The sequence below is a fragment of the Lynx canadensis genome, chromosome D1, assembly GCF_007474595.2.
Source record: "Lynx canadensis isolate LIC74 chromosome D1, mLynCan4.pri.v2, whole genome shotgun sequence".
NCBI classification, from domain to species: Eukaryota; Metazoa; Chordata; class Mammalia; order Carnivora; family Felidae; genus Lynx; species Lynx canadensis.
Genome location: NC_044312.2, coordinates 112,506,380 through 112,534,038, shown reverse-complemented (window position 1 = coordinate 112,534,038; position 27,659 = coordinate 112,506,380). Strand labels below are relative to the sequence as shown.

Genomic DNA, 27,659 nt, shown 5'->3' with positions numbered 1-27,659 from the left:
CGGTACAAGAAACAGAGCGGCTGCTGGAGCTGCCCGGTGGGGGGAAGATGGCTCCCCAGAGCCCCTCGGGGCACAGAGCTCGGCCCAGGGGAGGGCAGAGGGGAAGCCTCAGGACGGCCGGCGGTTAGGATGTGGGCAAACGAGGCCGCCCTACAGCCGCCTGCACCGCCGGACTCTGGTCTGTCCCAGCGGACTTGCGCTCCGGCGGCCGCACCCCCAGAGCCCTGGCAGGTGCCCCAAGAACATCGTGCATGTAAACTCAGTTCGCTGGCGTTTCTTTAGAATCGCCGTCCCGACCCTTTCTCCCCCCAGAAGATCAAGGGTTTCTCGGAGCTGAAAACCAACGCGCTGGCGTGTCCCCTGTGGTGCCTGCGCCCCTTACTTTCTGGCGTCCCTGATGTCCTCGTGGCTGGCCGCGTGGAGCACCCCCTGGTGCAGTCTGTCCAAGCGCAGGGACCTCGGGGAGGAAGGAGGGGACGTTTCACATTTTATCGTTGCCTTGTCGTCTCGTACCTCTTCGCGCGAAGCCGGCAACTGCGGGGTCGAGAGGAGGGTGACAGGAGTTCACCGCGGGCCCGACAGACGAGCACACAGCCCTGAAATCACAGCCAGGAACTCATCTGAGTAGCCACGAGCTGCGCTTTCTGCGGCGTCCAAAACACCCTCTTAGTGTTGGCCTAACTCCGGGCCACGCGTTGGGCAGCGGGCCCGCCGAGACCCCGGGCCATCTGCACCCAGCGGGTGCGCCCTCCCCCAGAACCCCATGCCACCGCGAGCCCGGCCCCGGAAGGCAGCGGCGGAGACCTTCGCGAACCACGCCCCGAACCACGTCCCCATCGACCACCGCCAGCCGAGGAGCAAGGTGCTGGTCTCCTGACGCCATTCAGAGCAAACCCTGGTGCGCACAGAGGCTTCCCGTGCACGACTGTGCAGCGCTCGTTGTCTGGGGGAAAAGGAACCAGCTTGGGCCCTAACCCAGTGTCACTTCCAGTAATGATGCAAAGCCTGGACCTACGAGCACGGGCAGAAAGTGAGAAGGCACCCAAACCCCCGCCCCCCCACCCCCACTCGGGTCTGACTTCTGCTTCTCAGTGACATTTAGGCTGACGTTACAAACTGAAGGACTTCTCTGCGGCTTAGAGAAGGCGTGCTCAACACGGTGGAGACAAAGTGACCCTGGGCTGTCGTCACGACAAGATGACCCCCTTCAGACTCCACTTTTCCTCCTGTAACAGGCTGTGGGTGTGCGGCTATGTGGCTGTGGGCCCTGGAAAGGACGGCGGGGCCACGGACCAGCCAGCGTTATCACCCTTGACAGGTCCTGGCGGTGAGGCACCCGTGTAGGACTGGCGAGACAGGCACCGCCAACTGGGTTTGTACCAGGACCTCCGAAGCTGCATGGGGCTCGGGACACCCACGGGGGCCGGGGGTCAGCACCAAGCGGAGCTGAGCTCAGGGAAGACACCAGCTTAACCAACAGCTACAGAACACCTGCCTCCTCTCCCGATTTCCATGACAATCATCAGACAACAAAAGGCTACCTTAACCGGCTACAAACTATCCACATAAAACTAAACAGGGTCAGACTTAAGCAACAGAAATAGATTTCAAATCCAGGTGGAGGCAAGGATATGGAGAAAACAAACCCAAAAGGGAACAGGACAGGGAGCCACACTAGGGACCCGGCTATGAGGTGAGCAGAGACGGAGGGTTCCGGGCACAGGCCCTCCCCTGCGTCACGGCGCAGTCCACACGCAAGCCCCCGCCCGGCCCTGGGTCCCGCCAGACTTGGGCCTACGGGCCATTTCGGTCTCAACCAAAAGGGAGGCTCCCGCAGGGCTGGGAAGCGCAACGCCCGTGCTGGCCCCGTCCACGCGGACCTGACACCCACTTCTCGTGCACCTAGTCTTCATCCCCCAAAGCCTCCAAGGAGCCCTCCAAGGAGCCGTCAGTGAGCTGCGGGAGCAGGCCGTCCTGCCTGGGTGTTCACCACACGCCCCTTCCTTCCTTCCTCGAGAAGGTCTTGCTACCGAGGAAAGGGCGGCACGAGCCAGCGGACCGCAGGGCGTGCTCTGCGCCCCGTCGCCGGTGAGAGCTCCCGACCTCTGTGGACCGTGCACCGATGGGCAGTTTGTGGACACCCCGAGGGCCACGATTCTATCGCTGTCCTCACTTACCAGGGGAGCAAACCAGGGCAAAAAGGGGGTGATTAACACACCCGGGTCACGAAACCACCTTTGACGGAGCTGGCACTCGAACCCGGAGTTTAACTGAACGGCCACACCGTCCCTGCGGGGGAGGGGCTCCCCCGGCTGCCGCCCAGCTCCGTATCAGAGGCACGGCCCTGTCAGCGTGTGGCCGGGCGGGTCTGGGATGGGGGTACGGTCCGGGGAGCAAAGTATCCCAGTTATGAGGGGGGCGCTCTGGTCAAGGGTCCGGTCCCAAGGCACGGCACTTCCCGTGAGAAGGGGACACCCAAGTCATGGTCCTCTGGACACAGGAGGTGCCCTGCCCCGGCCCGGGGCGCCGTAAAGGAGAGAAGGGCGCCCGAGCAAAGGTGGGGTACGTGGCAGAGTGGTGTCGTGGCCAGCGTCTGCGCTGCAATGTGGCCTCGGGCACAGGACCCGGGCTCTCGGTCCGTTTCCACATCTGGAAACGGGGGTGACCACACACGCTACGGCTCTCAGGGGGTGGGGGTGGGGGCCGGGTAACAGGCTCCTAAACCACTGCACCCGGCAGCTGGCGGACCCCAAGAGCTCGCCAAACGCTACTGGCCACAACTGTCCAAGGTGGTTATCCCCAAATCGAACATCTAGGGCTCGGCTTCAGTCATTTCTCTTCCTGGAAACTTCTATGTCTCGCATAACTGAGTACGCAGCGAGCAGGAGACAAACGAGAGAGAAAGGCAAGCTCTCACATCCCTCACAGGCGCCATGGAAACCGGCCGCCAAGCTCGAGCGCCCAGCGCTTCCCGGGACACACCGGCCGCTTGTCGTGACCCAGTTGCGGTGCCCGCTCTGCGAAGCGACGGGCACTCTCCCACCCGCCACAGACAAACACAGGTAGGTTACACTACCAAGCACTTTACCTTTCTACGATGCTTCCTTAAATCGCTAGGCTGACAGAGGCATGCAAAGAAATGAAGAGAAATCAGATTTACTGCACGCTCGGAAGTCACAAATTCAAGGACCAGAAGAGGCAAACACGTTTTAAAAACAACAACAGCGGGGCGCCTGGGTGGCGCCGTCGGTTAAGCGTCCGACTTCAGCCAGGTCACGATCTCGCGGTCCGTGAGTTCGAGCCCCGCGTCGGGCTCTGGGCTGATGGCTCGGAGCCTGGAGCCTGTTTCCGATTCTGTGTCTCCCTCTCTCTCTGCCCCTCCCCCGTTCGTGCTCTGTCTCTCTCTGTCCCAAAAATAAATAAACGTTGAAAAAATAAATAAATAAATACATAAATAAAATAAAAACAACAACAGCATGGACATAATCGAGATAAGGTTTAGAAACAACCATAACTGGAAACAGAACTTTCCACCATACACTTAAACATAATAGGTTATTCAACATTTACTAGAGAAACTATAAATTATTACCCAGGGAGATAAGATTCCATTACGCCATACATAATTTATTAAAATACGGCATCCTGTGTAACAAAGAGATCTAACAGTTGTCTATGCTAAAGCTTTCTGTAACCGTTCTCCTTGTTGAAAACCACGTTCCGCTTTTACACTATCAACCTCGTGGATGTCGAAGAAGTGACCGCGACACCCGGTAGAACACCGAACCGACCTACTCTGGTTAAGGACCTGCTGGATGTTAGTGTCAAGTCCTGACCTAGAATTTGAGTGAAGACTTCCCAAGAATCAACGTGCTGTGCAGGTACGTGACAAAAACGAGCCCCGTGTTTCCGTGTGGAAGGCGGCACTTGTGCCCGGTAAGCCCATGAGGTTTGGAGTCCTGACCACGAGCGTCGGCACCACAGAGCGTGCTGGGTCTGATCTCTTCAGAAGAAACCCTTCGCTGACGAGTTATCTGTGTCACACCCGCATCCACGCGTGCTACACGGTGACACGCTAAGTGCCATTGGTCACCATTGGGGCGAAACCCCACCACCTCACGAGAAATGAAGACAAAGCAGGAACGACACGAGACAGCCACGACTAACCACAGACGCTGCACACACAGGACCACGGCCACGGGAGCACACTGCGGAGGGGCTTAGGGCGTGGGGCAGGGAGGGGCGGGGGGTGGGCGAACAAGATACCGGCTGGGGGGCGGGAGGCTGAGGTCTGCGTGAACAGCGGTAAGTAAGCGAAAGGACGAGACGGCAAATCAAAACCCAGCACGGAAGCAGATACACTCTCGGCCGGCACACAAATTCCACAGCAGGGAAAAGAGCCCATTATTTTTATAGCGACTTTCACAAATTCTCCGAGAGGAAGAAAGCGTGAAACCACAGATGAGACCGTCCAAGAGTTTAAGGTACGAGCTGGTTAGCTAATGGTGCGAATTATACACAGAGTGACGTCAAAACAACACAAAACGGGCTAGTTCCCGCGTCACAGGCCACGGAAGAGACTCACAGCTGATCTAATCACATGCTAGCCAACAGCGCAGCTGGGAAGAAAAACGACGGTAACGGGACAGGTTCTGACAGACGCGAGCGCACTCAGAAACAGAGCGTCGTAAACGTGATCGTAGGCGGAAAGAGGTGACGTGCTCTCCAAACCTAAGCTACGGACGCGGCGAAGTTCCGCGACATTCTGCAGAGCTGCGCGCTTCGCCCAGAAACCGCACGGTCACCGCGTCTCCAGACACCGAGGAGCGAAGACGCGCTCCCAGAAGCCGTCCCCGTGTGGGGCTCACGCCGCTGCCGTGCTGGCCTCACACACGCACCAGCGTCAGGAGAACCAACTTGAGCTTTATTTTACTTTGCTTTTTGACCGCGTGTCCCGTCCCCTCCAGTTAGGCATCTCTAATGCGGAGAAAGACAGCACCGCCTCACTCTGCGCCTTCTCTACCGTCCGTACTTACTGTGGTGAAACCGCCGACTCCCCGAAAACAAGAACACGCCCCTCAGAGCCACGGTGCCTGGCACGGGCCCACATCCAAAGTTCCACACCTAAAAGCTCTGACGATGAGCTCACGACGACGGCTAACCCGCTCACCCGCACGGCACAATCCTTGTGTCACCGGCTACTGCTGAATGACTAAATACTGGCTGGTTTAAAAATTCTCGCACCTCTGAGCGTGACAGATGAACCGGCCTTCCTTCTGGGTAAAACACGAGACAGAACCATATTCGTAGACTCTGGCACCTAAGTCGGGGGCTGGGGTGGGGGGAGCGCCGCAGGAAGAAGAGGCAAATACTCACTAGAGTCATGACCCCCAGTCTGTCCACCTCCCTGGCGGGGCTGTGCGGGCCCCTCCGTGGGGTGGAGCGCCCGCTGTGTGGAGGGGAGGGGCCCGCGAGCGGGGACGCGGGGTGCGGGGCGCCGGAGCCCGCGGGTCTAAAACGGCCGGGGCTGTCTAAGCTGCCGCTGCCCACTCGGCTCTCAATCTCCTCCGCCCGCTGTTCCGCGCTCTCCTTCTCTTCTTGAATGAGCCTGCAACGAAAGCAGACAGGTCACCCTCGCCGCCCTGGCAAACCCGTGAACGCACCTGCGTGACAAGTCCGTGCTTGCTCCCGCGCTGCGAACGTGCGGGCCGGTGAGCTCCAAGGACGGCTGCTCCGACCCCACCTCAGCGAGAACGTTCTCCCTTTTAGTGTCTTTTCGATACACCCGGTTTCAGAACAACACGAGGGGACTCCCGCAGGGCGTCCCGTAAAGCTCCTTCCACCAACCGTGCTTGATTTTACTCCTGTGCGCTCAGATTCGGCCAGAGGCTCACCGGCAGCTCTCGCCGTACGACGAGCTGTGAATTCACAACTGCTACCTTCCCAATTCTCAGACACATCGATGTACCTGTTTTGCAACTGGAAATCGGGACCTCTGACCTAACCGACGGACCGACCCACGGAGCAGTTGGGAGTTCCCCGACACTGAAGCCTCTAGACTAGATGAAAACATTGAGTTTTGTTTTTTTTTTTTTTTTAAGGCTGAATTCAAACCAGTTTATTTGATGGAATTTTCTACCAGCCTCCTCCGTACTCCATTCATTTGGAATTCAAGGCGAACACTCTTCACTGCCAGAGAGCAGTGCATCAGGAAACGGCAACTTCTGCATTTGACTATGTCACTAATTATGCCCATGTTAACACCGGAGAGCCACGCAGCGACCTTTCCGATGAAAGCTCTGTTTACGTACCCTGAGAGCTTATTTTGTGATGGACAAGTCTCCGGACCGACTGACCATTTCTATCTGGTCAACTCGCATGAAGGAAGATCGCTTCTCCCTGGCCACACGCCACACAAAAGCAAAGCCGAAGCGCGGGCCCTCTCTCCTCTCCCGCGCTGACCTGACGGGGGACGGCTTCCACAGAGCCCACCGCTCCTCCCCGCTTCTCCCGCTGGCGTCTGTCCTCACCGCCCGCTCTCTGCAGGCAGGAAGGAGCACGTCTGCCCGTGCTAGCTTCCCAAGAACGAAACGTGGACAGTGACTCTACCCGGATCCACGGCAGCAGGGTCACTGGCACGTGCCCGCTCCCCCCGGGACCTCAGGACTGCAAAACAGAGCAGCTCCCGGGCCCCCGGGCCCACCATCCTGCCCACCCTGCCCCCTCCGTCTCCACGAGGGCCAGGCTCTGGGTTCTCTTGCCTCCGAGGGACCAGGGCTTTGTAAATTCGCTACCATAGCTGCTAAGAGGATTTCTAAAGAAAACACCCTTGAAATAGTGACGAGCGTAAAATGATTCAAACACACGCCCCCTGAGCACTCACTGCTCTACAATGGACCGATTTCGACATGTTACGTTCATGCACGCGGCCCGCCCCACACACCCTCCCTCTGCGCTGTGGATCAGGGAGGCCTCCCCGCACCCTGGGCTTTCCGCACCTCGGCTTTCCGCGTCCTGGCCGACCCTGGAACCTCGGTCGGACGCCGCCGAGGAGCATCGCAGGCGCACACTGGGCACCCACGCGGTCCTCTCTGGCTGTGCTGTCGGCTCCCGCAGGAAGGGACTGGACACCTTCCGCCCTTCCCCAGGGGTTACGCGAACCTGTCCACGACTGTGGACAGATGCCCTGGTGAACTGAATTTTATAACCTAGGGGAATCGCACAATATTCTTAAAATAGACCAGAAGGAGCTTTATCGTTATGGGACACTCAGAGCATTCAGAGTGTTTGTTCCAGACCTTCCTGAGCGCAGTAACAGTCCCTCGGAGACACTGTGGTCTCTGTGGTGCCGCGCACGATCACGTGTACCTGATCTCTTTGTTGATGGCGTCCAGCTGTTCCTGCAGCATCATGGCCAGAGTCTGGGCATCGGCCTGCCCACTGGGCGAGAGCAGAGCGGCCGAACTGAAGAGCGTGTCCCCGTCGTCTTCGCCATCAGACACGTCGACGTCGCTCTCGAACGCCTGTGCCACATTTGCTAGGACGCTAGCTTGTTGGGCACGTTCCCAATCCTGTTCGTTAAGAGTCTGTACCTGTGAGTAAAAAACTCAATCTCGGCAAAGGTGGAAAATAACCATGCAGTTCTAGAAACCTACAAGAAATCTATCAGAAACTTGAAAAGTTTTCAACTGGAAGCCCAAAGAAAGTGGGGAACTGCCTTGTGCTTACAAGCTGCTGACCTACGAAGCAAGCAGTACTTAAGGCACAGGTGAGGAGGGCGGCCTGTGACTTAGACCCCCTTGCGACGCTCGTGCCTCCGTGGACGTGGGGCATTTCTGTGACATCGTCCACAGGGTGGGACGAGCAGACCAGAAACAAAAATGGGAATAAAAAAATACACTGGTGCCAGCCAGCCACCCCCGTGGGCAGTTACAAGGCCGTTAAATCTGAGTGCACTTCTGCGGCCCCACCAGCTCGCTGGTGTTCCAGGTACCCCGCCTCCCTTCCTGAGGCTGGGGTGACCGAATGGAAGGAGCGAACCTGCTCTTCTCGGGGCTACCCTCGAGTGGCAGAGGCGCCTCTGCGGCCGAGCCCAAACCCTGTGGCCTGAGGAGCAGGGCGCGGGTGCGAGCAGCGGCTCTCCTGGAGGCTTTCCTGCCCTCCTGCTCACCCACCCGCCAAGACGGCTCCACCCACGGGCACGAGGCCCTCAGCTGGCTCGGGGACATCGTTCCGCCCTCTCTCTCTCTGGATGATCACCTTTCTAACTTCATCCACATGAGCCTAAAAATGCTTTCCCCCTTTTCCCTCCAAAATAACAGAACACAAACCACACAACTTTTACCCCGTGTCTCCTTCCAGCTAGCACTGCGCCTCTGCTCCCAACCACAGTTCAAGTCCTCCAGAAAGCTGCCCCTACCGTGTCTACACAGACTCTGGAACTCGGGCGAGTGGGCTTTAGCACAACTGCTCCTGGACCAGACCACCGTGGTCCTCGGCCTCCACCTTGCCTGGCCCCACCCGGCACGACCAGGCCCACCGGTCTCCGGTTCCCTGAGCACCTGGCCCACTGGGCTCCTCCCACCACTTGTCGGGACCGCTTGGTCTCTGCCAGTTCTGTCTCCCTGTCTCCACTGCCACGCTGGGCAGTGCCCAGAGAGCCGCCCTTGGACTCTGGGGCTATCCACAGGTGCCCACCTAGGGACTTTATGTGGCCTGTGCCTCTAGAAGCCACCAGCGTGTTCTGGCTCTAATCCTTCTCTCTAGTCAAGGTCTCCTGAGGCCCAGACTGGGGTGTCCCAACTGCTCACCGGACGTGTCCCCTTGGTCCGACCTCTTGGAGCTCCCCCCGCCTGTCACGTTCTCTCATGCCCTAGGTCCCTTCCATCAGCACCTCTTGCTGGCACCAACCTGTGATCTATCCACACGGCTCCTTCACTTGCCTCCTTCGGGCCAGTGCTCAAACGTAACCCTCCTGGCGATACCTCCCTGTCTGACTGAGTTTACAATTCTTATTCCCTCCTCATCTCACAACTCGTGACACCCGATTGCCTCTCCCCGCTTACTCCCATCTGACACGGTGGTGGTTTCAAACTAGGTCTACGAGTTCTTCACTACCCCCGTCGAGGGGTGGACCCCAACTGTGGGCTGGCCCTGCAGCTCTAACAAACAGGACGTGGTGGAAGTGAAGGCGGGCAGCTCCCAAGACTAGTACGGCACAAGCTCTGGGGCCTTCTGCCTGCCCTCTCTCCGCGTGAGTTCTGGGGAAGCCGCTGCTGTGCCGGGAGGACAGCCAAGCAGCCTGTGGGCAGGTCGTGTGGTGACGACCTGAGGCCTGCCTCCAACACCCAGGCAAGGGAGCGCACAGTGCACCCGCCAGCCCCAGCCGAGCCTCCTGGTGGTGCAACCCCACGAGCCCCTGAGCCACAATCACCCAGCTAAGACTCTCCTAAGTTCACAGAAACCAGCAACTACGAAGTGTTCCTCCTAAGCCACTCCCCTTTGCAGGGATTTGTCAATCATCTGTCAGACAGAAACAGATAACTAATACACATATCACCTTTTACTTCCCATTCGCTGCTAGTCTCTCCTCACTACACTGCACACAGATAGGGGTGCAGGCCTCTCCTCTGACTTTTTATCTATTTATTGTTTTCTTTGTTTTATTTTAAGTGGGGGAGGGGGAGAGAGAGGGGGAGAGAGAGAGAGAGAGAGAGGGAGAGGGGGGAGAGAGAGAGAGAGAGAGAGAGAGAGAGAGAGAGAGAGAGAGAATATCCCAAGCAGGCTCCAGGCGCGGTCAGCGCGGAGTCCCATGCAGGGCCGCGGGGCTCGATCTCACAAACCGAGAGATCGTGACCTGAGCGGAAATCAGGAGTGGAACGCTTGACTGACTGAGCCACCGGGTGCCCCTCATCTGGTTTTTTTGGTCATGCTGCAGCCCTAGGTCTGGGATGATGTCTGGCCCAAACTCGTTCAATGACTATCGGTGCTGAAAACATACACAAGTATATAAAAATATACGCTGCTGAAGAGACAAAAGTATAAAAGTATTTAAACTCCAAATGTGAATTCTTTTTTGCTTAAAGATGAATACACCTATTCACTGAATCTTCATTAGCGTTTCAAAACTACTGGTTAGCACTGTGCTGTGCTTAACAGTAGGTCCCATCTTAACCCACAATTCTACTCTTCGAAGAAAAGAAAGGAAAAAAGCTCTACAGAGTAAATTGTGAGCCAGCAAAAGAAGAATGGGGGAAGGGGACAAGAGACAGCGGCCTATCAGCAGTTTAGTTCCAGAAGAGCCTCACAGCCAGAGGGTAAGGCAGGTGACACTGGAGCAGGCGGGCGGGTCCCGCGAGAGCCCCCGGAGGACGGAGGTCCTTGCCTTGGAAGGCTCATCTCGCAGAGCGGCCACACGGCCTTTCCGGGGGCGCAACACCGCGCTGCTGTAGGCATCCGTGGGGCCATCCGCCAGAGGGAACCTGAAATCTGGGACGCTGCCCAAGTGCGGTCGCCTGAAATATGGGGGGGGGGGGGGGGGGGGAGGGGGGGGGGGAGAAAAAGGTCATTATCAACAAGAAGTGAACTTTGTCAGCCAGGCCAGAACCCACCAATTTGGAAACTGAGGTCGCAGAAGGTCTCCAAGGACGCCATCTTTTCTCCTGGCTCCCGTCCCAGCCTGCCAGCCAGGCCCTGTGGAGACAGGGTCTCCCGGGCCCAGCAGGGGCAACGCCTCGCCGCGGCCCAGCCGTCCCCGATGTGGAACAGGGCCTGTGCTCGGCCTCGGCACCCGCCCCCAGTCAACCTGCCGCCCTGCGCGTCTGTGACACCTGCCGCCCAACTGACCGGGAAGCGCTCCTGTGCGTCCCTCTGGCCTTCAAGTGCCATCTCCCGCGCGTGCCAAGGCCCTCGCTGTGAGGCCAGGTGACCCCAGGCATCCCTCCTCCTGCCACTAACCGGCACCTCAGGGGCACCCATGGCAGGATCCTCGGGAACCGCAGCTCGCAGCTCCCGTGGACAGGAGGTGGCGATGCACCCGGTGTTTCCAAGGCAAAAGCGTCTCTGGCCTGTGTCCACTTAGACTGACAGACAACCGTCCCCCTTGGCCACAGAAGTCTCCAGAAAAGTTCGACGGAGCCCTGAGCCCCTAGGATGGGGTCACTGACATGGGCTGTCACCTGCGCCCCCTCAGCAAAGGCTCCGGGCAGGAAGCGGTCAGCAGAGGTGAAGGAGCACCCGCCAGCCCACAGGCCCGGCCTCAGCCACGGGCTCACCCTCTACACCTGAACCCTGCACGGGAGTCCAGCGGCTCCTTGCTCTCTGGAAAAGAAGAGAGGCTGGCTTCCGTTTCAGAAATCCTTATGGTCTCGGGAGACAGAACACGCCCATCGGATTCACATCAACTAAAGAGGGGGCCCCGGGCGCCGCCCCGCGAGGCCTGCAGACAGAGCCCGCGTGACAGGACGTCTCCTCTGCGTGCTTCACGCTCCTCTCTGCGGCCTTTAAAGAAACGTCTTCGAGAAACGCTGCCTCAGGGTACTGCTTGTTTGTAAGACAGCCAAGTCCGAACTGCCCGCTGGCCACAGCCACCCTTCCCTCCTCCTGTCCCCCTATTCCCGGAGGAACTGCTCACCTGCGCTCAGGTGGCCTAGCGTCACCGCTGCGGGGCCACGGCACGTTGCCAACCGGTGAGCTACACGTGACACCCCGCGTGTGGTCTGGGATGGTTCGTGGCTCCTCCGAGGCTCACGAGTGTCCCCTGACTCTGACACCCTGTCTCGGGCTCCCGGGCCCCCGACCCGGCCACCCTGCATCCAGTCCTATCCCAGAGCTCTGTCCCATCTGCCCCACCTGCGTGTGGAAGTCGGTCCGTCACCTTTCCTTTCCTCCGCAACCCAGGCCATCTCGTCCTGCTAGAGGAGGACACGACACAAGACTTGGCTGTGAGGTCGTGCCAGGAGGGCTCGGCTGGCCGGGCTGCCTGCCACCTCCTCAGTCCCATCCCCGCGGCCGCCCGTGCTCACGGCGACACAGCTCCCACCAGCGTGTCTTCTGCCACCAGACGGGAGAGCGCTGTGTGAGACGGCTTCAAACAGACCCCGTTCCCGACCGGCCTCCTGCCCGCCGTCTGCACACCGCAGGGCCACCGGTGACCGCGGCCGCTCCCTCCGCACCACGGGAGCGCACGGCCCCTCTCTATCCCTCTCGCTGGCCAGCACGCCTCAGGTGGGCGACGGGCGTGGACTTCCCGGTTACCGCAACTGCCCCACGGTGCCAGCCTCCAGGTGCCCGCACGGCCCCTTCCCTGGAGAACTCCAAGGTGCACGCCGGTGGCCCGTGCTGCGTCTGCTTTGCTCCCGTTTGCTCGCTTGGCCTCCTCACACATACACGCCTTCAAGCCCTTGAGCGGCGACACCGGCCTCCAGCCGGCGAGGAGCTCCATCAGCCAACCGAGAGGCTGCCCTGTGCCCTCATCTTCCCGTGCCCTTCCCTCTCTGGACACACACTCGCTGTGCCACCAGTGGCTCCACGGACAGGGAGAGCCTCTCGCGACCCGACCTTCGCTGACCTCTCCTCTTTCCTACGAGCAGGCTCAACAGGGACAGCCACAGCACACCCTCGACCTTCCCGAGAGCCCCCGTCTGCAGCCACCCAAACCCCTGTGTGGCCCGAGCGGGCCTGCCTTCGGAGCAGGAGCCTGCTCCCTGCACCTGAGGGGGCCCAGTCAGCTACTCGAGCGACTCTCGCTCCAGCGGGACGCTCACACGGTGACTATTTCCTACAAGGAAGCGAAGAAACCTTTTAACACCTTGCTGAAAATTACTGTCTGCGGGACGCAGCTCACAAGCCGGCTGACTCACTCCTTCACAGGCGACTCACCGTTGTCCCAACAGACTTAAAGTGACTACGCGTCATTCTCCAGAGTCTTTTCAAACACATAAGAAACTACAAGCGCTGTGCTAACGCCATGAATGTCAAATTGACCCTCACAATCATGGCCGTGCGGCCACTCCCATGGCGACCCCACTGGCCTTGTGGAAGGGACCGCGGCTCCCAGGCACGCGGGCCCTCACCTGGCATGCTGGACCCCTCCTATCCCCAACCATCAGTGCCACACTGCGCGGCGGAGTGGGGAGGGGGTTCAAATTAACCCACCCACAACAGAAACTGATCATTCCCTACCTTCCACACCTCCTCCTGCGGCTGCGAGCTCTGTCATGCCTCCCGGTCTCCTGGGTGTCCAAGCCTATCCTCTGGAGTGATGTTCTACTTCTCCCTCTCACCAGCTAAGCTACCGGCTCCCTGAGCCACATCAGGTCACTCTGCCCATATGGCCAAGGGCTCGTTCTCGAAGATACACAGCAGGTGTTAACACACGTGTCTGTGAGCTGGTTCGTGTCAGAGCCATGGCGAAGGCAGTGCCCCCCACCATCAGCTATCAGTACCTGGGAGCTGGTTCGCATCACACCACAGCACACCCACGGTTCTGGTGTGTAACTGTGGGCTGGTTCGGGTCATATTCGTGGCAAAGGGAAGCGTCTGGAACAGATCTGTGAACCAGGAAATGTCATACCCGTGGTGAAGGGAAGAGCCTCTCAGTCTCGCCTGCTCTAATTCAGCCCTCAGTGCTTCCACGTTCAGTAGGAGCCGATCCTGCAAAGCAGCAAATGACAACGACACCCGCTGCAGGCAAGGTTTACGATCACTTGCGTCAATATACCCTTAAACACAGAGCACAAACTAGGGGTTGCCAGAGGGGAGGAGAGTGGGGGCGGTGGGCGAAAGAGACGACAGGGATTAGGAGGCATAGGCTTCCAGATATAAAATCAGGCAGTCACGGGGATGGAAAGCGCAGCACAGGGAATACGGTCCGTGATACCCTAAGGACTCTGTGTGGTGACACACAGTGACCACAGTGATGATGACGAGCACACAGTAAGGTGCACAATTATTGAAACCCTACGCTGTCTACTTGAAACTGATACAACACGGTAGGTTCATTAGAACTCAATTAAAAAAAATGAAAAAGCTATCTGCATCCAGTGTGCTCCAATGTCAACCATCATAACCGCAATGGGTAAATTCAGCAGTTACGAACCCCAAGACCATTCTCCCCAAGAGTCCCACAGTAAACACCCGGATCACCAAGTGAACGTCCTAAACCCTACTGAACACTTAGGTCTCAGGCACAGCAAGGTTACAGAGGAGAAACACTGAGCCACTGACACTTCTTCCTCATTATGTAGAGAGGAGCAGGACTTTCTGGGCGGTGGGCGAATAGCCCTTCTGTGCAACAGGCACGTGCTCCGTCGTGGACCCTCTGCAGCCCAGCCTCACTTCTGCACACGCAGAACCAGGGAGCAAAACCGACGAGGAGCTTCGGTCACACAACAACCCCCCGGGCAGTGCCGTCCCAGGCAGCAGACACCGCCGCACGTGGCTAACTGAGCGCCCAAAATGGGGCTGGTCCCGACCACAGGGGATGGAACTGTGAGACGCCCCGTGGGTCGCAAGGACTGAATGTGAAAAACAGTGTAGAGTAGCTCCTTCATTTCTACGCTATTTACATGATACAATAACATGTTGCCTGCATCGGGCTGCAGGAAAACTAACATCACCCGTCTGTTTGTCGATTTCAAACGCAGCCGCGAGAATCCTTGGGATGACACCCGTGTCACCTGTTACCTTCCTGCTGGGCAACGCTGCACTCAACGAAAGGTTTACGCGAACATTTGAGCTTTCGAGTGAACCCCCGAAGGGACTCAGAAATCCGAACCCCATAGGCTGCTCGGCTCCAACTCCGCCACACGCGTGCCATTCAGACTTGCGAGCGTGGGGCCGCTCGAAAGCACAGCGGTGGCCCGCCGTGGAGGAAGTGGGAGCCCCAGCGGACACCTGCTCCTTTCGAGGTCTCGACGGATCTCTGAAGGATTGAGAGATGGAAGTACCTTCTCACGTTGCGTTTCTTCTAACTGCTTTTTCACATTTTCAACTTCTCGTAATAGAGAGTTCTGAGAAAGACACAGACAGTCCTTTACTGTTGATTCTCGAAAACAGTGCATAGAGCATAGCTATGTTTCTCTTTACGATAACGCAGCATGGAAAAGGAACGGACCGTGTGGCTACACCAGCGAACAGGGTCACATGCCCACAGAGTGAAATGCTGTCTTTGAAACCACAGGAACAGCCTTTGGTAATACTTTGTCCGTGTACAATTTCTTCACGGATCAGTTTCTGAATGTAAGTACGACAAGTTCGTAAGTTTATTTTAATTAGTTAAACTGGTCCGTACTAGCTTTTAGGGTAATTCACCAGTCACTTGGGAAACATGACCTAAGTTTCGTACGTGTAACTCAAATCTAAGACAAAACTACTCTACCTTAAGGCTGGGCCCAGAGATCAAGGAGGCAGAGAGGTAAGAACCCTATGTGGGTGTAATAATGCACTTCCTAATGGTTTTTATGCAAAATAAGCGTGGCACGTAATTAGCAGTGCTCGCTGGTGTCTCCAAGTGCCAATCACAGGGAAAACTCTGGGCTCATCTTCAGGGACATGGGTGTAGCCAGACGGTTTTATCAGGTCCGAATCCAACTGTTTCCACCAGAGCTTCTCTGGCATAGATCCTATGACACTCCTTCCCTCCTGTTACAGCTAAAGTGTTTCCATGATGACTGTGTAAGAGTCCAGGCTTAGACTTCTTCCAAACCAGGTGAAAAGAGAGAAGGCAGGAAATGGAACGGGAGAACCTGTTTTCAGCTGATGAAATGCCTTACATAACGGCGCACTCCTACAGCGTCATCTCCATACACGAGGTTAGAAATCAGCTCCCCACGCAAGGACCAGGTGAGGGCTGGACCTAACACAGGTCCCAGCGTGGGGCTGGCCAACGAGGGCCTGCCGACCACATCCAGCCACCGCCAGGTCCTGTAAATAAAGGGTTATCGGCCCACGGCCACTCCACTTAGTTATGTACTGTCTGTGGCTACCTCTGTGCCATTTATTGATTAGCACGAAGCTACCTTACTCCTTAAGTCTCAATTAGCAAAAGCCTAAAGTGCTCCCTCTCGGGGGCCCTTCCCAGACCAGACTTCTCTTCTAGACAGTAACGCACACCTGCCCACACACGTACGTCGGGTAGGGACGGGACACTGGGAACGTAGCGGGGAGTGGGAAACGGTCTGTGGTCTTTCCGCGTTAAAGAACAACGCGAGGGGGCTCCTGTGTGAGGCCGGGAGCCCTCAGCCGTCGCCTGTCCCGTCCTACCTTGTCTTCCAGAGCGGCCATTCTCTCCTTCAGATGAAGCTGCAACCGCTCGTTAGACTCGGAAAGGAGCTTGTCGACAGTGTCCGACAGACGCTTGTTATGCTCCTCGTTCATCTTCTCCCTCTGCCTTGCCTGGAAGAGGAGACACCAGCTTCAAGCCAAAGTGTGATCACCAGTGCAGACGCGCCGAGGGCGTGCCAAGGACGTCCTCGTCCTCGGCTGCCCCTTCCCACAGCCTTCTTGGGCGCGCTTGTGCGTCACGGCCGGAACCGACCTAGCGGGGCACAGAACCGCAGGAACGTGCCTCCGAGGGATCGTCCATCAGAAGGTCCCGTTGTTTCTGGGAAACGAAATACGCAGAGGGCCTCAGGAATGTCCTGGTTATGAGCTCTCAGATGGGCTCAGGAGGCAGAGGTACACGCAGGAACGAGCAAACTTTTAAGGGCATCGGCTTATCCGCACACGGGAGGAGGAATCTCCCGGTGCATAAACAGAAGCTCGGATCCGGCTTCAGGGAGAAAGAAATGAATCCACAGACAAAAGCGAAAGGTAAAAAAAAAAACCCACTCTGGAAAAATTCGGTGGCGAGAGAGACTTTCATCTGTTTTCCTTTATATTCACACATCACCTGAATGTTTTGTAACGGACACTTGGATTAAAAAATCGGAACTAATTACCTCCAGTAACTTTCGAGTGTTTAACAGCAAAGCTCACGGGTCTGTGTTTTATATAACTGTCATCAACTGCAAGGTTTAAAAAGCTCGTTTCTGCCCCATATCCTGACAAACACAAAAGAGAAGCGGCGGGAACAGGCCGGCGGCACTTGGGGGCTCCTCCTGGGTGGAGGGCCATAGGGCACGGGGTAGACATGTGCCCTGCAGCCAGGGGGTCCAGGTAGGAGGAGGTGCCCACAGGACACGCCACAGGCTGGGCAACGGTCAACCCCCCCCCCCCCCGCCCCTGCTTGCGTTCCCTCATCTGTAAGACACATGTGCTGACACCTCTTCCCTTGGGAGCAGTGAACAGAAAGCACGACCGTCACACCTAACCCACGGCAACGGCCATCACTTGGAAGAGACCCTGGCCACCCAAGAAGGGATCAGCACCCACGTATTTTTCAAGCAAAACAGCTTAGAAGTTTCCTTGGAATTGCCTCGGTTACAGAAGAATCCTTATCTCAATGCCCGTCCTTTCAAACTACAACCCAGTCCTGAAAGTAATGAAGTGCATCTCTAAGTAAGTAAGGTCGAATTCTCGGCCCAAGAGGCTCGCGTCTGCCTGTGCGCGCGCGTGTGATGGGAGGCCGGGGTCGGCCGACACGCGATCTCGTGCTAGTGTCAGGACCTTCACTGCCCGGAAACTCATGTTTGATGCTCTGCGACCTAGGGCCAAGCACATGAGTTTCTGGTGAAAACAAAACCTGACGGCCTTGGATGGACGTGCCAAGGCGGGGTGGCCGCTGCCTGGTCTGTCTCCTGGGTGTTTCATGTGGCCCTTTGACCAGCTCCTCCAGGGAAGAGTCTCAGGGGATTCAAGGGACACGGGCCTCCCTTTCGTCAAGGCTCGATTACGCTATTCCCCTTCTTAGGAACATCCACCCCGACCTATGCCTTTCCGTCTCGAGTAGTCATTCAGGATGTGGGGACCAAGGTCAGGCCCGTGACCTGATTTCAGGACCTCAACGTCACGTCCTAAGCAAGCGGACTACTCCTCTAGGACGGGCCTCACCCCAGGCCAGCACCTCTGGTTTGGCCGAGGGGCACCCGCAAGGTCCCGCGTGCACCGCGAGTAGCTGCCGACGAGCTGGTGGGCACCGTGGGCTGTGCGGGTGCCTCCACCCCGGGCGGCACTGCCTCCGGGGCCCCCGCGTCCGGAGAACATCGCCCACGTGCTAGGAGCGCTCACCAGCGTCCAACTCGCACCAGAGGCCACTGCACCCCTGACGGGAGCGAGAGGGGGCCTGGCGTCCACGTGCGGAGAAGTGGGAAACAAGGCACCGCTCCCCACCCCCACACCCCCGGCCTGCGCCTCCTCCTCGGCCACCGCCAGGTGCGCGGCCGCTCCGCTCGGACACGTACCCGCTGCAGTTCTTGGTTCTTTTCCTCCAGCTGGGCCTCCATCTGCCGCAGCCTTTCCTCGATGTTGCCATGCCTCTCCTCGGCCTGTGGGCGACATCGGGGTCAGAGGAGCCGGCCGCCCCGCGCCACACGCCGTGCCTACGCACGACATGCCGTGAGCGGCCTTCCGCCCGCTCACACGCCCTACCGGCCTCACGCGTGCCAGTGGGAAGCGGTGGGCCTCCAAGCTGGTGACCGGGGCTCGGCAACGTGCTCGTCCCCACCCCGGGCCCCGGATCCGTGGACGGTGCCTCCTCCCCCGGCAGACGCCCGTGGTCCCTGAGCACGGACAGCAGGCAGCAGCAAGCGGGACAGAGCAACGCACACGTGCTACCTTCCTAAGCTGGGAAGCGAGTTCCGACAGTTTAGCTTCCTCAGCAGCAGAGTGTCCAGAAGATAAAGGGTCGGACTACAAGGCCGACCGGGGACAGGAGAGAGGACGGGGGAGAAGAGAAACGGAGATTTTACACGCAGATCACAAAGGAGAGGAGAGGCTCTGTTGGAGCTGTCGGGCTGTGGGCGCCCGGTACCACCTGCCCGACCCGACGTCAGTCATGAGGGTCAGCATCCCGTGCCTACGCCTTCCCAGTGGGGCCCTCACTGCACGGGAGCCGGTGAGACAGAAGCATGGACAGGTTCCCTGCGTTAGGCTCCCTCAGCCGAGGCCCCGGAAGGCTGGACCGTCTGCCGGCTCATGTGCTCTCTCGGCCCGTGTGGATCACTCGATCCCAGCACCGACCACGTCACGTCTGGAAACTGCCTCTTCAACCGCTGGCTTCCCCCGTGGGTGGTGAGGGCTGTGACAGCTGGGAGGGCAGGGACTGTGTCTGGCACAGGCCTCGTCTGTATTTGTTGAACCAGTGAACGAATTACTTCAAAATTTACTTATTACAGGGATGCCTGGGTGGCTCAGTCAGTTGGGCGTCTGACCTTTGGTTTCGGCTCAGGTCATGATCTCACGGTTTGTGAGTTCGGGCCCCGTGTCGGGCTTTGTGCCGACAGCGTGGACCCTGCTTGGGATTTTCTCTCCCTCTGGCCCTCTCCCTCTCTCTCTCTCTCTCTCTCTCTCTCTCTCTGTCCGTCCCTTGCTCGAGCACGTGCACACGTTCCCTCCCTTTCTCAAAATAAATGGACGTCAAAAGAATTTTTTAATAAAAAAAACTGTTACAAATTTATTTTGATTTTTTCTTTTTTTTTTTTTTTTTTTTTTTTTATTCTTGGGACAGAGAGAGACAGAGCACGAACGGGGGAGGGGCAGAGAGAGAGAGGGAGACACAGAATCGGAAGCGGGCTCCGGGCTCCGAGCCATCAGCCCAGAGCCCGACGCGGGGCTCGAACTCCCGGACCGCGAGATCGTGACCTGGCTGAAGTCGGACGCTCAACCGACTGCGCCACCCAGGCGCCCCTATTTTGATTATTTTTAAAACAGAAGAGGATGTTCCTATTTCTGAGAAAAACTGTATCCTTTTTAAAAATTATTTATTTTTTTCAGCAAGCTCCACACCCAACAGGAGGCTCAAACTCACAACCCTGGGGCCAAGAGTCCCACGCCCCACCGACTGAGCCAGCCGGGCACCCCTGTCCTCCTCTTATCCAAGGCTGCTATCTTGAGCTGTGAGTCGCTGACTTAACTCTGAGAAGCAGCGAGTCTTAGATCGAGCCAACTGGGAACAGCACAGAGCTGACAAACCCGGAGGTAACAGAAACGGGGAAGCTGCCTGGCACGTGAAAAGCGTTCCCATCTCAAAGTGGCACGGAAAACAGGTCTGAGCTGTTTCGTGGACTTGGGCGCGCCGACGTGAACAGTGACAGGTAAGGTACGCGGACAGGCCACCGTGAACGTCGGCATCCCGCCGTCGGACCCAGCGGGAAGGGCGGGCCCCACCTTGGAGAGGGCGGCCGCCCTCTGGGCCAGCTCGGCTTCCACCCCGGGCAGCGTCTCGGCCTTCCTCAGGGTCTGCTGCAGCTTCTGCTCTGCCACCTCCAGGCGCTCCTGCAACTGGCGGTTTTTATCCTCCGTCTAGGGGACGAAAGCAAAGCATCAAAATGCAGCAAGTCTTCCACCCGTTTCTACTTGTGCTGAAGTGACACCAAATCTAAACGCGGAGATCTGCTAAATCAGTTCTCACAGAAGCCAACTGTTTCGGGAGCCGCTTCAGAGTAGACCTTTCCTTTCTGCAAGGAGGCTCCCGCTCCCTGGGGCCTGATCTCACTGCGCAAGACACCTCTTGCCAAAGTATTCGCTTTTCTTCAGTGTCTTTCTTCAAAGAAGTCTTTCAAAAGACGTTAAAGAAAACCCATCTTCTGTAGAAGCTTGCTCGTTCTTCCCAAGTTAAGGAAAGAAGGGTTCAGTCCCAAGCCTTCTTAAAAATAACCAGACTTGTCGTCTGAGGGCTCGCTCCTTAGGGCAGACTGCCGTGGGCACGTCGGCCAGCACAGAGCCTCTGAGAATATGCCTCATGCCAGTCGAGTTATTTGTGCAAGTGTGTGATTATTCTAGAAAGACCCTCTCACTCTTGAAAAAAAAATCAATGGGGAAAATTTAGACAAGGGATTTTTTTTAAGTAATTTCAAAAATCATGTAGAAGTCGAGGTTCCTGTGAGGTTAACACTTGTTCATACACAGCCTCCTTCCTTTGTCTGTGTGCATATAGTTCTGTGTGTGCGGAAAGACCACATATCCCGCTTTAAAACCCTGAGAAAATAAATCACATGCTGTACGTACTACTTCGTGATCTGCCTTTTACAGTCATTATTTGGAACACCTTGCGTGCTTTTTTTTTTTAACGTTTATTTACTGAGAGACAGACCGAGCATGAGCAGGGGTGGGGCAGAGAGAGGAAGACACAGAATGCGAACCAGGCTCCAGGCTCCGAGCTGTCAGCACAGAATCTGACGTGGGGCTCGAACTCACGAACCGCGAGATCATGACCTGAGCCGAAGTCAGATGCTCAACCGACGGAGCCAGCCGGTGCCGCTGGAACATCTTACGTGCTCTTAAACCGCGCTCCTCAATACGGTTTTTAGCTGCTTCCTAGTACCTGACTCTTATTACTATTTTCTGTCTGATGACACACTTCTAAACACACCAAACTCGCTATGTTTCCAAGAAGCTGGGTTTGGGTCTCCTGTTTAACGCCGGATGACCCGTGACGACCAAGAAAGAGACGTGCGGCCTCTCAAAATACAGGAGACTCACGTCCTCACTCCAGACTATGTTTCTGCACCTGCCCTTCCCCCCTGATCCCAGGTACTAACAAAAGTGGTCAGCTGTCTGCACGTTCCTGGCCAGTCCCTGCTCCTTTGGAAACAGCGCTAACAGGCAGCAGATTAACATGCAGTTAAAACAAGACAGAAGGAAGAATCACACAGTGTAGCTCCATAACACGGTTACATAAAATCCCGAATAATTAAAACGCGTAAGGTGAAGTAACCCACGCTTTTGAACACAATGTTCCAAGATCCCAAAAACTTTGCATTGAGACTTGATTTCCAACATGAATGTCACAGGAGAAAGGTATTTAACTTCACCTGTGATTAATAAAAGTTGGATGAATTTCAGCAAAATTAGCTACCTGTCGATGCATAGAGTCTTTATTGGCAATCTCATTTTCAAGTTTATCGTTGAGGTCGTGCACAGAGGTGGCTTCACGCTGTGCCGCGAGGTAGCGCTTCTCAAGGGTGGTGATCCTCTCCTCCATGTCCTCCTTCTGGGCCACGGCCTACAGCAGGTATTTCGGAGGGAAAACAGGGAAATGACTAGCGCAGGACACGTTAACACACTCCAGACACAAAAACTGGGCTAAATCCTGATCTTCCAATCAAATAGAAAACCAGCACCCTCGGGGCACCAGGGAGGCTCAGCCGGTGATTTCGGCTCAGAGCCGCGTGTCAGGCTCTGCGCCCACAGGGCGGAGCCTGCTTGGGATTCTGGCCGCTCAGTCCCCGGGGCTTATTTTTTCCGATGTGTTTCAAGAGAAACGTATAATAAAATCTCCCGGAAGTCACAACGTCTGTTGCCTCCTGACACAAGTGAGCTTTCCACAGAACAGGGACTGGCGTCTGGAAACACACGCTGGGAGATACAACCATCATTTTCCCAGGGAAAAGATGGATGAAATCTCATCCAGTTACCAAAGTTAAAGCAGAAGTGTTAACAAACTGAAACAAAATGCAAACTTTTATATAATTGGAAGTAACCTTCTGAAGCCTAATCCTGTAACAATACTGTATCACACGGTATCTAACACTGAAAATGGAACCAGAACTTTCTGCCCTGCCTTTCCTGTCCCCTACCCTGAAGATTCCTCTTTCAGCCCTCTTTGTTTACTAAGGAATTTATGTCAGCAGTCTTAACATGAAAAGTGATGAGTCTTAAGAAATGAATTTCTAAATTGTCTGCATCTTAAACTCTGCTGAAGAGCCTCCTCCCCCCCCCCTTGCCAAAGAATAATTTCACTGAACAGGTTACGTAATTTCTGCAAATATTTTTGCTTTAAATTCTTACACGACCTCACCCACACTAAGCTACTAGACAGAGTGCACCTGTACATCCAGGCTCGAGGGTCTGAGAGGGTCATCCTGAGGTGGCCGTGCTGGGCTGGGGGCGGGGGGCGGGGGACTGTCCACAAAGGGCAGCTCACAGGGACAGGAGGAGGGGTAGAGAGACCATCCTGCCCTTACTAGTTTCTGTGACAACGATCAGGTTCCCATAAATGACCACACGTGCAGAAGCGGCTGCACTCCCCCACGATCTTGCCCCACGGCCGGCGGGCCGCACCCTCGCTCGCTCCGACCGCCACGACCAGCGGCACGTAACCCCCGCGAGCAGGTCAGAGCGGCAGAGGCGGCCAGTGACGGCCCCCGGCAGAGCCGCCCGCGTACGCTCGCGGCCCCGTAAGCGACCCGGCAGCACCGTGGCGGTGTGGACGTGCCGAGGGTGTTACTGGAACGGACCGCGAGCACGGCCCGCACTCCGCACCCGAGGGCGCTTCGCCGCCCGCCCGCCGGCCTCTCCCGGGGAGGGGAGAGTCCGCCACGCAGACGGGGAGGCAGCCCGCCCCGGGCCCGGAGCACCGTTCCCTTCTGCTGCCGCTGCCACAAAACTCCCGAAGTTCAAAACCCGTGGGAGAGGAAGGACACACCGGGCAACGACCGAACGGAACACCCCACGTTCGGCTCGACGACGGCGGGGCCATCTCGACAGCCACTCACTTCACGGACGTCTCGCTGCAGCTTTGTGTTCACTTCTTCGGACTTGATGAGGTCCTTGCGTGCCGTGTCCAGGTCCTCCTCCAGCTCGGCCACGTGAGCGGAGAGGGCGGCCAGGCGCTCCTTCATCTGGCTCTGCTCCTTTGACTGCTTATCTATGATTTCCTGGAGCTCGATTACCTTGGCGAGGTCTTCCTCGTGGCTTAAAGAACCGTCAGAAGCTCTCTGGTGGGGGAAAAATCCTTAAATAGCCTTGTCTGGCGAGCTAAGAAACAGGGCACTTCCGGGAAATGGGTCAAGTCCCACGATCTGTGCCGGCTGTCGCGGGCGCCACGCGCCTTAGCAGCAGCTCTCCAGACAGTCCTGCACGCGCCCCCACGTCTGCGGGCAGAGGAACCGGGGAAGAGACAGAGAGAAAGCCTGAGGACTTGCCTTTCCATTCGTGCTCGGCATATTTTCTTGTTCGTGGTTTATGTCATGCACTCCATCTGTTAGGGTTTTTTTCTGATTATTCTGTTCTTTAAGAATCATTAGCTAAAACCAAAGAATTGAATACGAGGGTGAGGAAGTAAGTAAAGATAGAGAATCTCCTCTCGGAAAGACACAACTGTAAATTGTGAGCACAGTTCGGGGGAAACGGGCGGTGATGTCCTGCAGCCGGAATAAAACAAGTGACTAAATCGGAACGTATTCTCGGCTGCGCGATGGCAGGTAAGAGACCGCGCAGTTGGGCGCAGAGAGTGAGGTGTGCCGGCCCTCGCTCGCCAGTCAGAAAGTAAGCGACAGGTGACGGTCCCCACCGCGAGTCTTACACGTTTTTTTCAAGACCAGGGATAAAAAAAGGAAACCCCCTCAAATCAACTCCCGTGATGACGTCTGGAGCTTACCTCTTTGTGTGTGGCCCCTAATTCTTCTTCTAACAAACTACACCTTTCAAGTGCTACTCGTAACCGCTCTCTCACCTGGAAACAAAGGGACTGAGTTTGTACGTGTAGGTGTTTCATTTCTCCTTACTGTACAGTTACCCGAAGGTCCCCTTAACCTCAAATCACATGACAGAGTGCTGGTAAGGTCTTTTGCGGATGCCAACGTTCACACACTTGCTCGTTAACAGCTTTCAATTTCACATCGGAGCGAAATCTTCCCCGAAATAAATTACATTACGCGATTCGTAACAGCAAATCGAGACGTACAACATTTCCGCCAACCGCTACTTTTTAACCACACAGACCTGTCTTCTTACAAGAATTCGAGAAGCTTAAAAGGAAACTCCAGTCCCACAAACACGCGACGTGTGCCTCACGGCACACAGCAGGTGCGCGAATCGAGAGCCGCCGTGGCCGGAGGCACCTTTTCATCCAGAGCTTTGTGGTGCTCGAACAAGGACTTCAGGGCCTTGAGCACCTCCACCTCGCTGGACACGCCGGCCGGGGACTGCGCCTGCCGCTTCACCACCGTCATCCGGAGAGACCTCTCGTGCCTGGACACAAGGCACTCCAAGTGCTCCAGCAGCAGCTGGTGAGAGAGGCCAAGGGAAAACCGTGTTTAAACAGCACTTTCAGTTTTGGGCCCCAATGTGACCAAATGCGAAACCGAGTCTGAATCCCTTCAATTCGGTCCCCGGTTAGGGAGCCGCCCCCGCCCCCGCACGTGTTAAAATAGCCTTAAGTCTCCTCCCGGATCAAACAAGGTGTGAGAACACTGAACTCATGGCTCCCGGCCAGCTCCACGGGGGCATGTGGACAAGGGGAGTGGACGGGGTCCTGTGTGGAAAGACACTGGCGGTGCGCCTACTGACCCTGGTGTTGTTCCTCTCTGCCTTCAGTTCCGCGATCTCCTCCTCTCTCTCCAGGAGCTGCTCCCTGCAGACGTTGAGCTCCTTAGTAAGCGCCGCAAACTCCTGGGGGCAGGGAGGGAGACAGGGGGTCTTTAGCCAGAGCGCGCCAGGCCTCCGCGGCCCACCCTAGTCCACTCACCCCAGCCCACTCACCCACCACCCTCAAGTAGCATCACACACACCAGTCCCCTCCTCACCACCCACAGGAGTCCCGGGGATTTTCAGAGGGACCGACACTCAAGGAGACAGAGACATTTTCAGGTGCCTGGCAGGTCTATGACTCAGGAACTCTGCTGACTCGGGAGCAACAGGCCGAGAAGGCTGCGGCCCATCCCCAGCCTCTGGCCTCGTCTGGGAAGCAGGCTTGTGGAGCGGCAGTGGGGAAAGGCTGACGGTCCCCAAAAGCTGCTGTCGTAGCCTGACAACTGGCTCAATCAAAGTCAACCGTGCCAAATGGACTTTTCAAAAATGCGGGTAGGCCTCTTGACGAAAGGGAGAGTTTAAGACTGATTTCCTTAGACAAGCAGGAAACTTTCTGGATGAAGCGTCGCTGAGGAGAGTGATGCCAGGGCCCGCCACCCCGCGTGGAGTTTCTCTCCCAGCAATACCGAGCGCCCGCCCGGGACACGGCGTAGAGGTGGGCTCAAAGGAGGTGGACGCACACTCTCCGGTCGGTCGAGCGCAGAGCCCGGTGCAGGTCTCAGTCTGCGAACCATGACATCGTGAGCTGAGCCCAAACCAAGAGTCGGACGCTTAACCCCCTGAGCCACCCAGGCGCCCCAGAGGTTTTGTCTCTGAAGGACAAACGAGGAGACAAAGATTCACTTAACAGCCTGACATGCAAATTCAGAAAGTGGTTGATTTCGGCAATTCTAGAAAATCAACGTACAAACAGGTGACATACTTCAAGTTCCTTCATAAATTAACCCTTTCCAAATCAACAGGAACTTGACCACAGAACTGACCACGTTCCTTGCAATCTGACTTGACAAGGTGAACTCCCAGAAGCCTATCTGATCCTTGACGTAGAGCTGTGCAGGCCCATTTCCACGCGGGGATTTCTTTCCCAATAAATACATTGGAAACTTTTCTGGAGATGTGTGACATTTGGAAAGACTGGCAGATGAGCTGAGCAGCCTAGAGATATCAAAAATATTAAGCAAAAGGTAGGCCACGAATGCATGAAATCTAGGCAGATACTAGGCTACTGCAGCGTTTACTACCCGAAAACATACACAAACCTACTCTAACAAGGCAAAGCTTACCAAAATTTGCGCACGTAAACAGACCGTACCTACATGGTGCCATGTGCAGTCAAGAGAAAGGCAAACAAATGCGGAGACGCAGGATTAAGTCCCAACCGCCTAACACGAGCTGTAGCAGACGCTGTCCTCGGGGGAAGTGTGCACCACCTCCTGTGGCCACTGAGGTCACCTCAAGTGTTGCACGAACCTGCTGATCAGCTCCCTTCTCCGGTAAATCACGCACCACAGGAAAAGCGGTTTCTCAGGGTTCCTCGTAATTTTCACCGTGTTAAGGGCAATACCATGAACCCTGAATTACACCCTGGGACGCGTCTGAAGTGTCCCCAGGGATGCTGGACGTGCTCCCGCGATGCGATGCAGAGAAGAGGCACGGCATGACAAGAAAAGGCTGAAAGGCCTGACCTGTACTGAGGCCCACAGCGGCAGCGGCCAGCCGGCCAGCGTGAGGACCATGGCGGCACAAAGAAAGGGAAATTCTCGAAGCTCTCGCTGCGGCTACCCCAGCAAATGCAAAACCCTGGTGCTTTTTGTGAGACATCTTTTCGTCTCGTGTGGAAGATGTGGCATCTCTGCGGACGTAGGACTGCTGTGAGACGGGCACACCTGCGGACTCGACTCAAACTGCAAGACAAGTGAAGACCTGACATCACGACGTAAGGCAGAAGGAAGGGGAGGATCGAAAACTGGCACATTTCAATGCAGGCACAGGATAGCTTGGTGATTTGAGAAAGGGGTTTGGCTTTAAAAATGGTCGAGACGATAGGAGAAGCAGCTTCGACCACGAAGAGGAAGGACACGGTTTCCCAGACGCCCCGGAGAAGATTGCGGAGAAGCAGGAACTACCGTCCTCCGCGTGTCAACCCCTCCAACACAAAACGTGAAAAACACAAGAAAATTGCTTGAGGAGACCACGGCTGCCTGCACAGCTTTTTCACGCAGAAGGAGGTGCCCTGTCGGGGGGGAAAA

General features: G+C 56.5%; 1 protein-coding gene across 3 annotated transcripts in view; it reads right to left on the bottom strand.

Moving 5' to 3' along the window:
- Positions 1–27,659, bottom strand: part of PPFIA1 (PTPRF interacting protein alpha 1) — a 90,779-nt gene that overhangs the window by 23,791 nt on the left and 39,329 nt on the right. For 2 of the 3 annotated variants that reach the window (XM_030331470.1, XM_030331469.1), the window contains exons 3-17: positions 25,390–25,491; positions 24,942–25,106; positions 24,479–24,553; positions 24,024–24,125; positions 23,595–23,816; positions 21,956–22,102; positions 20,266–20,400; positions 18,342–18,425; positions 16,264–16,395; positions 14,949–15,011; positions 13,574–13,653; positions 10,385–10,514; positions 7,369–7,592; positions 5,377–5,608; positions 383–534 (exon numbers count right to left, since the gene is read on the bottom strand). In XM_030331470.1, coding sequence (XP_030187330.1) covers positions 383–534; positions 5,377–5,608; positions 7,369–7,592; positions 10,385–10,514; positions 13,574–13,653; positions 14,949–15,011; positions 16,264–16,395; positions 18,342–18,425; positions 20,266–20,400; positions 21,956–22,102; positions 23,595–23,816; positions 24,024–24,125; positions 24,479–24,553; positions 24,942–25,106; positions 25,390–25,491 — 2,045 coding nt within the window. Of the gene's footprint in view, positions 1–382; positions 535–5,376; positions 5,609–7,368; positions 7,593–10,384; positions 10,515–13,573; positions 13,654–14,948; positions 15,012–16,263; positions 16,396–18,341; positions 18,426–18,714; positions 18,790–20,265; positions 20,401–21,955; positions 22,103–23,594; positions 23,817–24,023; positions 24,126–24,478; positions 24,554–24,941; positions 25,107–25,389; positions 25,492–27,659 lie in introns of all 3 variants that reach the window. The other variant, XM_032594950.1, reaches the window with a different exon arrangement.